Here is a 16,402-nt window from a genome sequence, read left to right as displayed (position 1 = left end):
TTGGGAAAACTTCTGTGGCACTGCAGTCCTGTGGGTTTGGAGAGACCTAACTATAGAGAAATATGAGTTCCTATTTGACCTGCAACTTCTGGTGGACCCCAGTTTCCCAATGGTGAGGTGATGAAGTTACAACCACTGCTGATTTATACTGGTTCATGTTATTTGTTAGTAGAATCTTCTAAGTTGCTAAAATGGAGTTCCTTCCTTTTAATTTTTAGGCACCTGCATCTGTTTTGTAATCAGGTCTGTAATCAGTCTTCCTTTTAACATATTAATGGAGCAGTAGAGACAAAAATAAGGAAGATTTCATCCTTCAAACCAAGGACTTGCCATGTCTTATCATTACAATGAAACCTTTGAAAATCCAGACTATCACTTCTCAGAGACACTGGAAATTGATAGAAGGTGAGTTTATTTAATTTTGCTCTGTGACTGTGCCATGAGAAATATTCATTTATATGCAGAAGATACTTCTTCTCTGGAGTTTTAATTTGTGGATTTATTTGAATCCCTCCTTTATGGGATATTCTCAGACAAATTTTTAAAAAGAAAGCCTTCTTTCCTCATCTCAGACAAATATTATCAGACAAATTTTTAAAACTGTTACCAGGAAGGCAGCAATCAAAGGAAATGGTGTGTTTACTTTTTACATATTGAATGAATTTTAGTTAAATGTATTTATGGCATAATGTTGTACATATTTTTTAGTTCCAGTAATTTTTACAATGGGATATAACCTTGGCTGTCTTTGTTTTCCAAGCCAGTATTCCTGTTTAGTTAGAATCTAAGCTAACTTCAGGTGGAGAAAATTTTAGCTTCTTAATTCATTTGATGGTCAAATCAGAATTATGTTTTTGAAGTTGTAAATACAAAATATCTCTCAGTATCATAGTTTGTTTCATCATGTACTCAAATTCCAGATACCTATTGAGGGTTTTTATGAGAGTCAGGATTTTCTTTTTTATTGCTTACACAGGGGGAGTTCTCAAAAGAATCCATTTTCTTACCAAACTCCTCATGATTCATCTCAGTCTGATTACTATGGAGAGCGCAGAGGGAGGGAGCAGAACTACCCTGTGGCCATCCCAATGGCTTCCCTGGGACCTGGATCTGACTGCAGCCAGGATTTACCCAGCACAAGTCCATATGGGAATTTCACAGGTATGTAATTTCTCATGTGAGCAGCTTAAAGAATGCCTGGAACAAATAACACTTGGCTCTGTCCCAAGGGAGCCCTGTTGCTTTGCAAAGCTCAACTCTGTAAATATTCCTAGCTTTTTGGTTTTTTAAGCAGTTCATGTATTTTATTAGCAAATCCATGGATTGTTGTACTAACAGATCGATAAATATTGTCTTGTGTGGACTGAGTAAGTTGTTGAGTACTGGGATGTACATTGGGGTGGGATATGGGAGTTTTGTTGAGGGACTAGCCAACACTGTTGCTGTGTTGGCATTAGATCTGTATTTTGTCATGGGCTTGGCATTCTGTGTCTGTAAATAACCCAGAGCAGTTTGCAGCTTTGTGTAACTCTGATTTCCTTCAACAGGCAATCTTTCCTTTGAGCCTGAGCCAGAACTGACTTACACCCCACATTCTACCTCCCATATGCTGGATTATCCCTACACTCATGGAATTTCCAGTGGATCAGAGGGTAAGGATTGTGGTGCATTACAATATTGCATGTCAGTCTTGGCCTCCATAAAATCATACTAATAAATATTTTAAAGTCTTCTTGTTCAGGTATGAATATCTTCACATAATAAAAGGGGTCATAAATGGGATTCTTCCACATCAGAGAGCTGAGCTCCACACTGGGATGTGACACTGGGACTGGCCATTATATTACTGGGAAGGCCAGGCAAGGAAAGCTGTGGCTAAACTCATCTGTGTCATGACTAGAAGGCAGATGCTTTTAAGGAGTGTAGTCACCTGTTTGAATAAGTGGATGAAAAGGTGGAGAGAGCAGCTGCATTTTGGCCCCAGGGAAATGGGAGTTTGGCACATAGAACTTACTCAGCACGAAGGAGTGTGATTCCAAAATGATCCCCCTGAAGGCTGGGGAGGGATTTTTAAAGAAAGGGCTTGTCTTCCAAGAAGAAAGTCTTGAATAGTGAATGTGTGCATTTGTGAATGGGTTAGATGGAGTTCTCCATGACAGCTGAAGACTGGGCTCAGTTCCTCTTTTCCAGCATTTATCGGAAAAATTGCTTGTGGGTGTCAAAGACAACCAGGAAAGAAGTGGGGGAGCGTTTTTGCATGAAGTTAGTGAGATTAAAGGAAGACTTTTAGCTTGTTCTTGTCAAAGTGAAATTAGAATTTCTTAAGTGAAATTGTTAGGACTCTCTGGGCTTCCTAAAGAACGTGTGTTATTCAGACAGCTTCATTCGGAGACGCAACCGAAGACCACCTGATGACATCTTCATGACTTCCTCCAGCATGCTTGAAACAGATCCAATGTGCAGGGAAGGTAGGGGTTTAGATAAGGGGATCTGATTTGACAGTGTCTTATACAAGGATGGTGTGGTTGATGCTGCTCTGTTTCTCACCAGAACTGTGTGTACAGCCCTTCTGGTTATGGGGACAGCTTAGGTTTGTGTGATGGTAGTGATTAATCTTTTATGCTCTCCTAACACACTCAAATCCCATGATAAATGAAATGCAGTGCAGTGTGAAGGTGTTAAATTGTAGAAAGAGATGCTAAGCTCTTTATTAGAATTTGTTTGACCAGCTAATAGATTGCTTTCAGCCACTGTGTCTGGAATTAGCATCAAATTCCAACTATGCAGAAGCAGCCCAATTGGCAGGTCAGAGAGGTGTGTCTGTGGCATAGGTAGTGGTAAGGAGGGGCACTAACATCAACTAAAATTACAGAAGAAATAAAGCAAAAGTTTAGCTTTCAAGTCAATGTGTAGCATCATAGAAGTGTAGCTATCAAACAGTGATCAAGCAATGGACCAGAATCTTGGAGTTTTGTCAGTATTTTATTTTCCTTTATATTGCCACTCTTTCTATGAACATTATTGGACTACTTGCATCTGATTTAGAGTTCTAAGGGAGCTGAAGATATTCTGGGCAAAATAATTAAGTCTCAGCTTACACACATTGGTAGCAGTGTAAATTGGGAATGTTGTTATATCCATTTCAGGTTGTGTATAAAAATTACTGTATTCTTATCCCCAAATTCTGATTTTTGCATGGGTTTGATGCAGAGGAAGATTTAATTGGAAGTCTTGCAAGTATGTCCACCAATGAAAGGATTAAAGCAATCCAGAAGATGCCAGAGACCATGAGAAAAAAGAGAGAGATCAGGTAAAAATAAAAATTTATCTGTTTGGTTTTCAAAACATTTACTTCTAGCAACATCTAGCTATCAATTATGGGAGTTTGCCATTTGCTGAGTTTTGGCTTGCCACTTTATGTCAAAGTACTTTTTAATGCATTCTTAAAGAGTTAATGTCTTGCAACAGAAAATAATTTAATGATGGAGATAAGAAGAATCTCTCACTGTGATATAAAGAAATATCATGGTCCTGAGATTGGTTATAAATGATAACCTGAGATTATTTTCAAAGGAAGCTTGGATGTTGGTAATTGAAAATGGAGAAGAGACCATATGATCTCAACCATCTTTTTGTCTCCTCACAAAATATATTTAAATTCTGCTGCCAGTGTGAGTTAGTGGAGGGGTTAGAACATGCTGTCATAGCAGGGACAGGAGCCAAGATATCAGCTGATATAAAATGAACCAGTAAGAACATCTCCATGTTGTACTAATTCTGTTCATGTGCACAGGGGTGAAACTGTATTTGCAGCATCTTCTTTGGCTTCTTGATTCAATTACAACTCATACTATAATGCTTGTCACCCCTGCCCTGCTCTTCCATAGAAACAAAGTTCTGAAAGAAATAACCAAAAAATCAAGGCATCGTGGAGCTCAGTGTACACAGGGAACATGGGGAGTGGTAAGTGCCAGAAACTTCTGTCAGTCACAACAGAGCAAACCACTCTAGCTGCAATGTTAGCACTGCCTCCAGAGGAATCTGGTGTCTTGCTTCATGTTACCTACCAAGGATCCAGTTAATTGCTGCAGTGTTCATAACAATGACTTGCACGGCAGGAGCACCAATTCACCATCTTATGGTGCATGGAGTGGGGCAAATCCATTCTTAACAACATTAAAATGTGTATTCTTGCAACACTAAAATGTGAAGCTTTATTATGTGAAGCTGAGTCCTGTTTGCTTGCTGAGATTCATGCCTCTCCTCTTTTTCCCTGCAGTCATTTGGGCGATTTGGAAATACCCTTTCAGAATATTTTCACCAACTGCGGCCATGGCACAAGACTCTGAAGATCATTGGTGCTGAGTTTGGAACAAGTGTTCTTTCTTATTTTGTTTTCTTGAAGTGGCTGCTAAATTTGAACATCTTCTCATTCCTCATAAACTTTGGTTTCATCACAATTCCTCAGTTCCTTGCAGCAGAACCAAATAACCTTTCATTCACGGGCCTGGAGCTGCTCACTGGAGCTGTAAGTATTAAATTTAATCACACCTGTGGTTTCATGATAAGGAATAGGACAGCTCCCACCTCCAGTAATTTGTCTTCAAATGATGCTTGCTACCATGGAGATGGTAGCAAATATTCTGAATAATGTCCTTGCCTTTTCAGGGTTATTTTCAACAAACAGTGCTCTACTATGGCTTTTACACCAATGCTACAATCAGTAAAGTGGAGAATGGTCCATCTTACAACATGCAGCTGGCCTATATTTTCACTGTTGGAATATATTTTGTCATCTGTTTTCTTATCTTGTTGTTCAGGTAAACTGACTGTGAATTCCTGTTTCTCTTATGTTAAGGGGAAAATACTCACACAATAAAAAACCCCATCCTGCCAACAGTTAGAGGTAATAATTACTTGAGTATGTGTCTGTAAGTCCTTATTTACAGGTGTAGAGTTTAAATAGAAATTTCTGCTCAAAAGATAGTCTCCAGGAATCAAACCTTTATTACAGAAATTAAAAATAACTGCAAAATAGTGAAGGACAGAGAATCCCACTTCAAATTGGGAATATTGTGATCCCCTTTTGTAAGCTGTTGCTCCTAATATTGTTTCTAATTGATGTGGCCTTCCAGAGGTAAAGATTGTCAGCAACAATCTTGAGATGGAAATGCTAGAATTCTTTACATTAATGTTTATTTTCTACATTGTTGTATGTGGCATGCTCTGACATAGGTCCAATAAACTTGTGATGGGATGGAAAAGCTGACAAATCTCCCTCCTTGCCCTGCTGTACAGACTTGATGAATTTCCCTGTTACACATCTGACCAATTTAATTTTCATTGCAGCATGGCAAGATTCTTCTCCAGGAACTTTGTTAAATTAACAAAGGCATTCTCTGTGAATGCCAGCAAGCTGCTCTGTACTTGGGACTTCAATATAACTAATGAAAAAGCTGTGAAGCTGCAACAAAAGAATCTCCTCACACAAATAAAGGTACAAACCACAGGAGGTACAAAACTAATGTGTGTGAGTCATTCTGTTAGAGACTTAGTTGTGCATACATATTTGTGTGTGCACATACAAGTCTCTGGCAGAGTAACACAAGTGTGCTAGTTCTGTACCTAAAAGATTTAAATCTTCCTGACTTCCTGAGTTTCATTTGGTCTGAGCTCCTGGCATTGGCTTAGCTGCCTGTTTTCCTTTTCTCATTGAGCTACATATAAATATTTGTGTGCTTCTGTTCTATTGAGCAAGTCTCTGTGACTATTAAATATTTGCCATACAGAGTATTTATTCAGGTTTTTCTCCTTCCTGCTATTTAACTATTTTATAAACAAAAGGCAGGCTGGAAATATTTTCTGTGAAACTTGACTTCTAGGATAGGAACACAAAACTGCCCAGTAAATGTCCCTAGGATATTACTCTGCCCATCTTCTAGAGCAATAATCTTTCATTCCGTTTCTCTGGTAGTGCCCTGAAACAAGTTTTGCCTTATGCAGTTGACTAAGAACTTCTTCATCAGGAATTGTTTCTTTGCAGGAAGGTCTCACTGAAGTAAACAAAGAAGTTCTAAATTTTTCTGTGAAGGAGAGAGTTGGTCGTATTGCCACTCATCTCCTTGCTTGGGTTGTTTCCCTGGCAACAGCAGTAGCTTCTTGTGCTGGTGTTTACTTCCTCTCCATTAATAACCTCGAGGTAAGGCCAGAATTGGCATTTTTCCACATAGGTATTTCACACTGAGTGTGAGCACTGCTCTGTTCACTATGAGGAGCACAGGCAGGCAGAGCTGTTGTTGCTGCCAGAGCACACACAAATTCTGCTGGCCCTAAAGAGCTGCTTGGCAAGGCCTGCCCCACTGGGGACTGTGACAAGAGTGAGGGAGCTGAGGGGTCTGAGCAAATCTCCCTCCTCTCTCCAGCTGCTTGCCTGGGCCCATGGTCAGCTTAGGGTCAGTGCATCTGGTGAGAAACAGCAAGAAGCAGCCCCAGCAGGACCTGTCCCTTATTCCCCAGGAGCTGCATTTGAGCTGGGGCTCCCACCCTTGGTCCCACATAATTTAGGGGAAGGGGAGAGGGTCACTGTGCTGCTGCTCATGGGCCCCTAAAACATGACAGTCTCTAACCTGAGAACATCCAGGGAGAGGTGAGCCAGGGGGCTTCCCTGTGGACACACCTTGAGACAGCATTTTGGTTAAGGCTCTAAGTTTGGGTTGTTTAATTATGTTTTTTCCTCTCTTAGCTGTTTATGAAAGGGTATAGCAATGATCTACAGAGACAAACTGCCATGTTGGTGCTACCTGTGATTGTATCTCTCCTCAACACATTGATCCCATTCTTCTTCTCCTGGCTTGGGTACCTGGAGAAGTTTCAGACTCCTGGACAGCACATATATGTCACTATTATCAGGTATTTCTTGCTGCCACCTCTTAGTGCTTTCAGCCTGAAGTCGTCTGAGTACTTTTTGATACAAAGCTGTGTCTGGGTGGTGTGGGGGGAATAGGGACCTATAGAGGAGAGTTCATCTTCTCCAAAGGCTTCTGTACACTCTTGTCATCATGACCTTCTGTCTTTCATGAGCTTCTGGGATGTTATATCTGTGCATGAGGATGAGGAATGGATTCCCTCCCAGCTGGGTGCAGTGTGACACTGGGCTTGTAGCACTCCTTGATGGCCCCTGGGCTGTTGCCCCCTCCCCAGGAAAGGAAGGGAAGTAGAGAGAGGAGTGAGGTCATCTCACTTAAAAAAAAATGCCTGGGATTTACCCTGCCCAACCCCTGGTGTCCCTCAGGCCTCCCTCCCCTGAGGAGCCCCCACAGCCAGCCAGCAGCCTGTTAAGCAGATGTTGTGCCAAGGTTGTCATGCCCAGCTCCCCTTCTGCCAGGACAATAGAACAATGCCACACCTGAGCTCCCAGGAGAGCTCCTGCTAGTCCTGGCACTCTGCAGTGCCAAGAGGAGGTAAAAAGTGTGACCTGTGGTCATCCTGCCATCAGTCCCTCCAGGTATGGACCAGCTGTTGGTGCAGTTACTGTTACTTCTTCTTTTTAGAAATATCATCCTGAAAATCTCAATTGTTGGAATACTGTGCTACTACTGGCTGAACATCGTGGCTACCTCAGAGTCACAGGTAAAGTTTCAAAACACAAATCTCTGACTTGCAGTGCCAGGTTAGGAACCACTTGGATAAGAGACTTGCTTCAGCAAAGAGGAGCACATGTGGTGTCTTGGGAAGCTGAGTTTCCTACCCTAACAATTTTTATTAGCAACTTGAGAGAAATCAACTGTAGAAAAACATGAATGGCCCAGCTCAAGTCTCAGCTGGATGGCAGCATTGTTCACTGAGAAGTAAACTATGATTTGCCAGGCTGCTAGAATATGTTTGATCAAGATTTCAGATCTTTGATCAAGTTTCAGATACCCAAGCATTTGGGAACAATGTTTAAATGGCATCATTTTTAAATTCTAATTTGATTTTTTTTTCTTCTGTTTCTTAAAGTGCTGGGAAACTTTGGTTGGCCAAGATATCTATCGTCTTGTTCTAGTTGACTTCATATTTTGTTTGCTTGGCTCTTTCTTTGGAGAGTTTTTACGAAGGTGAGTACTACTTTTCTAATCTCCTTTTCATTCATTAACCAAAGATATGATCTGTTTTCTCCATGTGAGAAAAGTCCAATGGCTGTGGCACCACTGAAGTTTCCTTGATTTTCCCTACCAGGCAGTCTCTGTGTACATGCCTTGTGGTTATATTGCTGTTCCTCCTTAGAAGGAGGTCAGTGTGTCCTTTGTCCCTTTGGAGATGGAAACACATGTGGGGGGAAGCCACATTCTACTCTCATGGATTTCCTGAGACTGAGGTGACAATCAGTTGTCTCAAGCACAAATCCATCCTCTCTGCACAAGCATGGGCACAGTGCTGCCTTTCCCTGGTGTACCCACTGTGATTTTTTCCCTCTTAGTTATGTCACTACAGTGCCCACAAGTTTAAAATCTGATTTTATCAGTCTTATCAAGCATATAATGAGTCTCTCAAAGGTAGAGGCCTCCAGCATGATAAATGAGAAAGTATTGTGGACAGGATGTAAGGAAAAAGTAATTTACTTCTGACATCTGTTGTTCTTAGTGCCAAACATTGCTTATGGCTTAGGCAGTATTTAAGTGCTTGCCAGCTCTACAGAGCATTTACATCCCTGGCCATACTTTTGTGTAGGAGATCCATTGTTTGCTCTCTGCCCATGATTTGAACAAGACTGGTTTACAAGGTAGGGCTTTGTTAACTTCTTTAATTTATACAAAACAATGTTGAGAAGTTCTTGAAGACTTTTCCTCCACAGCTCTTGCCAGTGTACTTTAATCCTCCTGTTCTTGTGTTCAGTAGGAAACAACCTCCCAGCAGAAAGTCACAGAACTTAAACTGCAGTATCAGCTGTGATGAATGGCCTCCCATAAGCTGGGCAAAAGCACCTGACATAGACATGTGAAAGGTTCAAAGTACAATTGCTTGTATTCAATATTCTGTGCTCAGAGTAACCTCCTGAAAGCCCAGCTCTGTTGATATGCAGTTGATAAGGTGGTATCAAGATGTGATACTTACCAAAATCTTTATTGCTCTTGCCACAACAGGCAAAAAACTGAGTCACTCCAGTTCAGGAAAAACGAGGTGACTAAAAGGGATTGTTGGTCCTTAGTAGGAATCCTCTCAGTACTTGCTCACCTGTCTGTTTCTGCTCCTTGCAACCTCAGTTAGTTTGAAGTAGGATGTATTTGAGTGGTTTTCTGTTTCAGTTGTATGAAATAGATACTAGGTCTTACTTCAACCCTGCTTTGTTTCACAAGTATTTTTTTTGCCAAACTGATTCATTTCTGCTGTGCTGTGTAATGAATGAGCTGTGGCTGCTTTACATGACACTAATGCAGCCTCTAATTTGTCACTGATGCTTGTTTTCAGAAGGTCATTTACAGGGATTTCTATAGAGGACTTTATCATTTAGCATTTGCTGTTGTGGTATAGTGTTTTTTCCCCCCCAGAATTATTGGAACTACAGTCTGCATGAACCTGGGGCTGCCAGAATTTGATATCGGACGAAATGTTTTAGATTTGATCTATGCACAGACTTTGACCTGGTAAGTGTTAAATTTACAGCCAAAGCTTCACTTGCATGTAGAACTATCATGGAAAAAAATCTTATTCTGTTTGTGGGAGTCTCCCAGAAAGAAAAGGATAAATAACTGGGAGATGAGCTGTTCAGTGCCTTTGGTAAGGATTGTGACTTGCCAAAGTAATTATGTGTAACAAAGTAACAATAACTTGAGTCAGTAGTTTACCTGGTGGCCACCTGGTCTGGGAGAAACCTGATAGGTTCCTGCAGGAATATCCTGGAGTTTTGTTTACTTCCTCGCTGGGATGATGTCCTTGTTGGAACACTCTCAGTATTAAATGCTGGAAAAGATGCCTTATTTCCTAGAATGAGTATGTTACTCCAGTTATAAGAGGGTTCTGCAGATCTATACATAGATATGTGTGTTTGAAATTGCATATTTTCAAAGGTGGACTTACTGCTAGAGGAGCAAGGGTAACAAAATTACATTTCCAATTAATCCCACACTATCTGTATGTGAAGTTATTGTGGTATTTTTCTGCTTTCAGTGCACTGAGAACTGAATGGTGACTAGTGAAGATGTAACTTTTTTCTCCCATAAATCCTTCCTTGTAGGATTGGTATCCTGTTCTCACCTCTGTTGCCTGGTATCCAGATGATAGCATTTCTTATAGTACTTTTTGTGAAAAAGGTAACAAACTTTGTATGTATTCATCATAAATAATAAAATAGTAAAATTAAAGGCTAGAGAACTAACAGTGGATGAGTGTATATATCAATATAGACACTCAGCCTGTGGCTGTGACTTTGGACTCTCAGTTACTCCCCAGCAACTCCCCTCTGTGAAGTCATCTAGGTGTAAGCAAGATCTTTCATCTAAAGATCATGGTGGAAATATCTTCTTTTCAGAATTGTTTGTCTTGGTAGTATGACCAGATGATAAGTTGTTTGTTAGGTCATGAAGCAGTTTGTAGTGTTGAATGTAGAAGAACAAAGCTGTAGGTAGAAAGATGGATTCAAATTTCCCTGAACCATGAGTTTGCATATGCTACAAAAGCAAACTCTGCCCAGCAGACTTCTAAAGAACCCATCAGAACCTCATTTTGCTTCTTACTATTTTAAGACTCTATTCTTGAAGTTTTATAAAACTACACTCTATCTATCAAATTCATATAAAAGTTGGTCTTGGAAATTTCTGATAGATGCTATTTCACCAGTTTCAGTGGGATTAACTTAAACCAAATTGAAGTGGCAGGTAACAGCATTCCAAAATACCTTCCTCTCTTTAAAGGTCAGTCTGATGAGGAATTGCCAGCCCCCTCGCAAAGTCTGGAGAACTGCTCAAATGACCACATCCTTCATTTTCCTGCTCTTTTGTCCTTCCTTCCTTGGAGTCCTGTCTGTCATTGGAGTTACTGTCTGGAGGTATGGAAGATCACTGGCCTACTAAATTGTGCTGTGTGACCTGATACCAGGCAGAGGATCTGCATTTCTCTATAAAAGAAGTTATATTAGCTATTAGGTACTGGTGGAAAGTTCCAGATGTTCATGAGATGTTCTGTACTCTGAAAACAAGATCTGCTCTGTGAGCTTGTGAGAATGTGGCTAAGTAACTTGTCCCATGACAAAGTGGGAGGAGAAACAAAGTTGCATTGAAGTTTGGATTCCTATTTAAATGCATGAAATTTTACTTTTCCTCCTCCTAAAGAGGTTTCTACCAAGTCCTAGTTCCCAGTTTACTTATAGTATAGGTGATTCTGGGTCTGCAGCAGAGAAACACCTGGGAAAACTCAATTGAGGTCAGCTCCTGGATTATTTCTGATCTTCAGAGGCTCTTTCTGCAGGCAGGGCTAAGCCTGTAGTAATGCATCTGGGTTGTTACCAGTATTTCAAAGCTGCTTTGGTTCTATGTGTGTTACTCTGGTCACAGGAAGAAGGGCAGCATGGATACACTTTTCTCTTGACAATAGTCAGCAACATGATTTCGGTATTTAGTGAGACAGGTGACCACACATGAAATCAGATGGGATTAAAGCTGTCAAAGCTATCATTTCCTGAGGGCAAGGGGGAATTTCAGACTGTCTGGAGTGGTTCAGTTTCAGAGCAAACACTTTCCTATTTCAGTCTACCTGACAATGTTAATTCTTACAATGAGCTATCTTATTTTACCACCTTCTGTTGTTACTGAAGATCTGCAGTGACTCATGTCCCTGAAGGCAAGGCGAAATGATTTCACCTTGTGGTGAAATGTTAAAAAAATCCAGTTTTTCAATTTCCTGTAGTGTGTGCTACTGTGATTGACAGGTTATATTTATGTCAAGGTTGTGCTTACAGGGCTTGGTACTGATCCATTGCAGCAAGGACTCATGTCTCACTGCATAGTCTGGGGTGGGCATTTAATGGCTGGAGAGGAACACAAGTTAAAAATGAAATACAGATCATGGAAGTACCCTGGGAGTCCAAAGACAGTAGAGGGCATCTTGATGTACAAAATCACAATATTAACTAATTCACTGATTAACATACAAAGCTTTAAGTAGCTGTTTTTCCACACTCTCAGGTTAAAACCTTCAGAAGAATGTGGTCCTTTCAGAGGTTTGCCTTCCATGTATGCAGCAGTTGATCAGTGGATACAAATACTGGAAAGCTACACTGTCTCAAAATGGGTAGTGTGGATCTACCACAATTTAATTTCAAGTGAACTTTTCTTCTTCATCATCTCTACTGTTGTACTGTAAGTATCTGCTAATGAAAAGAACTAGAAAAAGGCCTTAAGTGGAAAAAACTGGCAATGACAGAGTAACTCTATGTTATTTTGTTATCTGAAATGCAGCTTGTATTCTTGACTCACTTAAATGACCTATCATCTTGAATACAAGTCCACAATTTTTTGGATCTTTTACAAAAGAATGTTTAAAGCAATTTCATGCATTTACCTTGTTTTAGGCAAATCCATGTGTTTCCCATTCCTTGTGTAATTGTATATATCTATTTTCTGCGTGTGGGTACAAAGATGTGGGTATATAAGTCTTTTAATGAGTTAAAATGAACAAGATACATTTCTATCTAGACACTGACTAGAATAAAGTGCTCATATGATGGACCTTTTATTTTGTTTTGTTTAGAATTGTTACTTATCTTTACTTGGAAATAATACAAGCAAGAAAGACCATGACCAAACTCTTACAAAACCAAATTATTAATGTAAGTTTGGCCTTCATTTGTATCTTTTGTGTAATTTGGCTTCTATGTTGATTGTCTCATCCAGCTTTGTGGGGCTGTAACCTGTTTTTCCTATAACTGTAGTAGGAGGGTGGGAGCCCTTCCCCATGGGAGTTGCAGGGAAATTTAACTCACAGACAGAGTTGTAGCAAAAGAATTTTATCTTCAAGATGTGTTGCTGCAGCTCCCTCTGTAGACAGATTATTTTAGAATAGAAAGAATTATTTTGGTCACTGGTTACTTACAGACCTTGAGCCTCTCAAGGATAATTAGTGCATTCCAGCTAATGATCAAATATATCTTGACTACAGGCAGGAAAAGATAAGAAGTTTCTACTCCAAAAGCTACGAAGAGAGCAAAGGGCAAAGAGAAGTTCATCTGCCCTGGGAGGAAGAGGCCAGCAGGTCAGTCTGACAGCTCAGCTGCTGCTGTTTAATTGCTTGGGGCAGGTCCATGGGCCTCCTCCAGCTGTGCAAACAGCCTGCTGGTTTGGGATAAGGCTGTGCTTCAAACTTCATCTAAATGCTTGCTACTTAACTCCAGACAGCAAAAGGATGCTATGAAAGTTCCCTAATTATTTGTTCCAGGCTGGAATTCAATCTGGATATAGAAAAGTCCTTCCCTCACCAGACATAATTTATGGTTATGAAACTTCAAGAAAACATTCCTAATGTTCATATGCAGTGATGGTCACCATAGGGTTTGGTCACATCTGAACCTTGCCCAGGCTAAGAAGGAGTCTGCCTTCCTCCCCAGCAATGGATTTCCTTAGGGGGTTGTGATTTGTGGTTATTTTCAGCTGAGGTAAAACTGAGTGCTTTGACCTAACCCCATTTTAAATCCCATACAACACTGATAACTAAAATTAAATTTATTTTTCAAGGCAGTCCTGCCTGCTGAGCCATCAAACTAGTGCTAAAATGTGGACATATAGATGCTGTCTGGTGTTTTTATTTGGGTTGAGTAAAAACTCCTTGACCTAAATACTGATAGAGAAAAAGTATTTGGTAGGTTCCTCTCCTTCCTGCCAAAAAACCAAATCCGCCTGTATGACTGGCTATCATTAAAATGATTACATAAATAAAAAAACAAGTATGGATAATAATTGATATTGTTAACTATAAATATGTGTGTGATAATATAAATAAATGTTGACTGTAAAGAGGTAAGCTGAATATGAAGGGACATTTTCTATGTGCTGGGGATTTTCAGACCACATCTGCCCGTGTTGGGTGTCACAAGTGGGACTCCTGAGAGGGAGCTTTGTCACCTCCCAAGTGTGGATGTTCTTGTAGTTAAGATCAGATTTCAGAAGGAGGTGCCAGAGTGATCTCATTGTGGATTTAGTAGAAAGGCCGTCTCCCTGAGACAAGGGAGATGAGCAGTGCTGACCACACAGTCACAGCTGGAAGCCAGATCACACTGCTGATGCCAAACACTGTTTTTCAGAGAAGCTCCTCTTCATACCACCCATCCATGCAACCTGCCCAGGAGGTGCCAGGCTACTCAGAAAGGGCATTTGACAGAAGCCAAAACACATCCTACCATGAGGTGAGATGGTCAAAAGAGGGAAATGTAGATTCCCCTATACAGAATCTGGGGTGTGGCATAGGTGATGGATGTATGTGGGCAAAGTCCTGTATGCATGGAAATAACTTTAAAGATTAACTTGAACAGATACAAAAATTTGATCAGAATAGCTATTGAACACTCATAATCACAAACCTGTTCAAGACTTGGAGAGTATGGTTTTGTTACAGATAACTGGTATCTTTTCAAATACAAGATAACATACACAGGAGGGAAATAATGATCTAAATTTGCTTGTGAATTTTGTTTTCAGCATCCCTTTTCTGTTGAGATCTCAAGCAGCAGTGACTTTCCACCAGGTAAGCAACTAAGATGAAACACAGGAAACTCTTAAAAATTCAGCTCAGTAAAAATGTTTGATGTACAGACACAGCATGTGACAGCTGCATGTCAGGGACACAGCATTTTATCATCTCCTGTAGAGAGAAAACAAAATGACTGGGTGTTGCCATCTTATAGCAGGGGTTCCACACTGTTGTCTCCTTATCACAATAGTTCCATACCTTCTTGGTGTCTCTCATGGGCTGCTCCTCTGAGCACTGACTCTTTCTTCTTCTCAGAGCGGCCAACTGACCCCAGTTCCCTTCTCAAGCAGCCACCCCACTTTTTTCTAGCACTCTTCTTCTCATTGCTTACAGTGTGGCCTGTTAAAGTCAGGCCTGTTCCTAATCTTTGATAATTGGCCCAGCTGCAGCTCCTTAGGGGTGAGATTACTTTCTACACTATTTTCTTCTATTCTATCTCCCTACAACTGGGCTTGTGGGGTGAATTTTTTCTACAGACTGTGCTTTTTGGTAGCTTGTTCTGTGTTGGTGGTGACTTCTAAAGACTGACCAGCAGCTTCTGTGTACTAGAGAGTGAAATTCCTGGGTAAATGAGCCATTTTGTCTTATGGGCTGTAGAGTCCCTAGAACATCATCCTGCTCAGAGTAAAATAAGGCAATGGGATCTTGCGTGTCAGTCTGAATTTCCACGTAAGTTCATTGCAAAAAGTTGACAGAAGAGATCCCTGCAGAGCAGGGGCCGTTCTGGCAGGGAGGCTGCCCCCAGCAGCGGGGTTAACGCTGTTTGCCTTGTGCCGAGCAGGCGGCGAGCCCAGCCCGTCCCGGGCCGTGGCGCTCGCCCTGCGTGCCCGGGCAGCGGCGCTGGGGGAGGACAGCGATGGCAGCGGGGGATTCCAGCCCTAAACGGGCACGGACAGCAATGGCAGCGGGGGATTCCAGCCCTGGGCAGGCACGGACAGCGATGGCAGCGGGGGATTCCAGCCCTAAACGGGCACGGACAGCAATGGCAGTGGGGGATTCCAGCCCTGGGCAGCACCAAGTGAAGGCACTGCTGCAGGAAGCCATCCTCTCTTGCACTAATGATAAAAGAATCTCTCAAACATCTTTTTTTACGTCCAAATGGAAGGAAAAAAATAGAAGAACAGGTTGTAAAATGTGTCGGGACTTCGGTTTTTTACTGTGATAGGCAATATCCACCTGTGGGGGCTGTTTTGCAGCAGTGGTGTTTGGTGACAGTCCCCCAGGACTGGCACCACCTCGATGCAGTAAGGCTCCCTCCATAGCTGGCCATGTGTTGTTGACTAAATATAAGGGAACTTGTGCCTAACTGTAAATAAAAGTTGTGTTTTAAAACTATTTTTCTAACAGTTATATTGTTTTACCTGTTTTATCAGCTTTTATCTGCAGTATTGGTCAAATAAACAGAAATATATTAAAGTGCAGTTGTTTTTAATGACTGAAACATTGTAATGGCTGTGAAATAACTTGTGTGAACTGGGTTCATTTTTCTGAGCCATTTTCACAGTTTATTATAGTCACTTAAAAGCAGCTTTGATGAAGCCATCAGAACTAAGAGTGACTACTTACCAAATTCTCATCTGTGTAAAGCTATTGCTTGTAAACTGGAACTTTACATGTCTTTTACGCTAAAGGATTGATTGGAAGTAACACAACTAAGACTTATTTTTTAAATTATTTTTTTATCATA

General features: G+C 40.9%; 1 protein-coding gene across 2 annotated transcripts; it reads left to right on the top strand.

Moving 5' to 3' along the window:
* The first annotated feature begins 236 nt into the window (after positions 1 to 236).
* Positions 237 to 16,023, top strand: TMC5 (transmembrane channel like 5). Of its 2 annotated transcripts, XM_030958175.1 has the most exons (21): positions 237 to 405; positions 977 to 1,161; positions 1,548 to 1,652; positions 2,376 to 2,468; positions 3,211 to 3,310; positions 3,888 to 3,963; positions 4,280 to 4,528; positions 4,669 to 4,820; positions 5,350 to 5,497; positions 6,743 to 6,909; positions 7,551 to 7,629; positions 7,999 to 8,096; positions 9,528 to 9,623; positions 10,214 to 10,289; positions 10,890 to 11,023; positions 12,159 to 12,332; positions 12,724 to 12,802; positions 13,132 to 13,224; positions 14,270 to 14,371; positions 14,664 to 14,709; positions 15,497 to 16,023. In XM_030958175.1, exons 1-21 carry the CDS (start codon positions 332 to 334, stop codon positions 15,595 to 15,597), a joined length of 2,427 nt encoding a protein of 808 aa, XP_030814035.1. In that variant the 5' UTR covers positions 237 to 331; the 3' UTR covers positions 15,598 to 16,023. The 2 variants fall into 2 exon arrangements, with proteins under 2 accessions (XP_030814035.1, XP_030814036.1); XM_030958176.1 differs by lacking the exon at positions 14,270 to 14,371.
* The last annotated feature ends 379 nt before the right edge of the window (positions 16,024 to 16,402 follow it).

This window comes from Camarhynchus parvulus, chromosome 14, assembly GCF_901933205.1.
Source record: "Camarhynchus parvulus chromosome 14, STF_HiC, whole genome shotgun sequence".
NCBI classification, from domain to species: Eukaryota; Metazoa; Chordata; class Aves; order Passeriformes; family Thraupidae; genus Camarhynchus; species Camarhynchus parvulus.
The sequence above is the reverse complement of the archived record's forward strand: the minus strand, read 5'-3'. Positions and strand labels throughout refer to the sequence as shown.

Coding starts and splice junctions, on each gene's coding strand:
- TMC5 (XM_030958175.1), top strand. CDS start 332: ATGTCTTATCATTACAATGAAACCTTTGAAAATCCAGACTATCACTTC. Junction 5,498..6,742: donor ATCTCCTCACACAAATAAAG/GTACAAACCACA, acceptor TTCCTCTCTTAG/CTGTTTATGAAAGGGTATAG. Junction 6,910..7,550: donor ATATATGTCACTATTATCAG/GTATTTCTTGCT, acceptor TCTTCTTTTTAG/AAATATCATCCTGAAAATCT.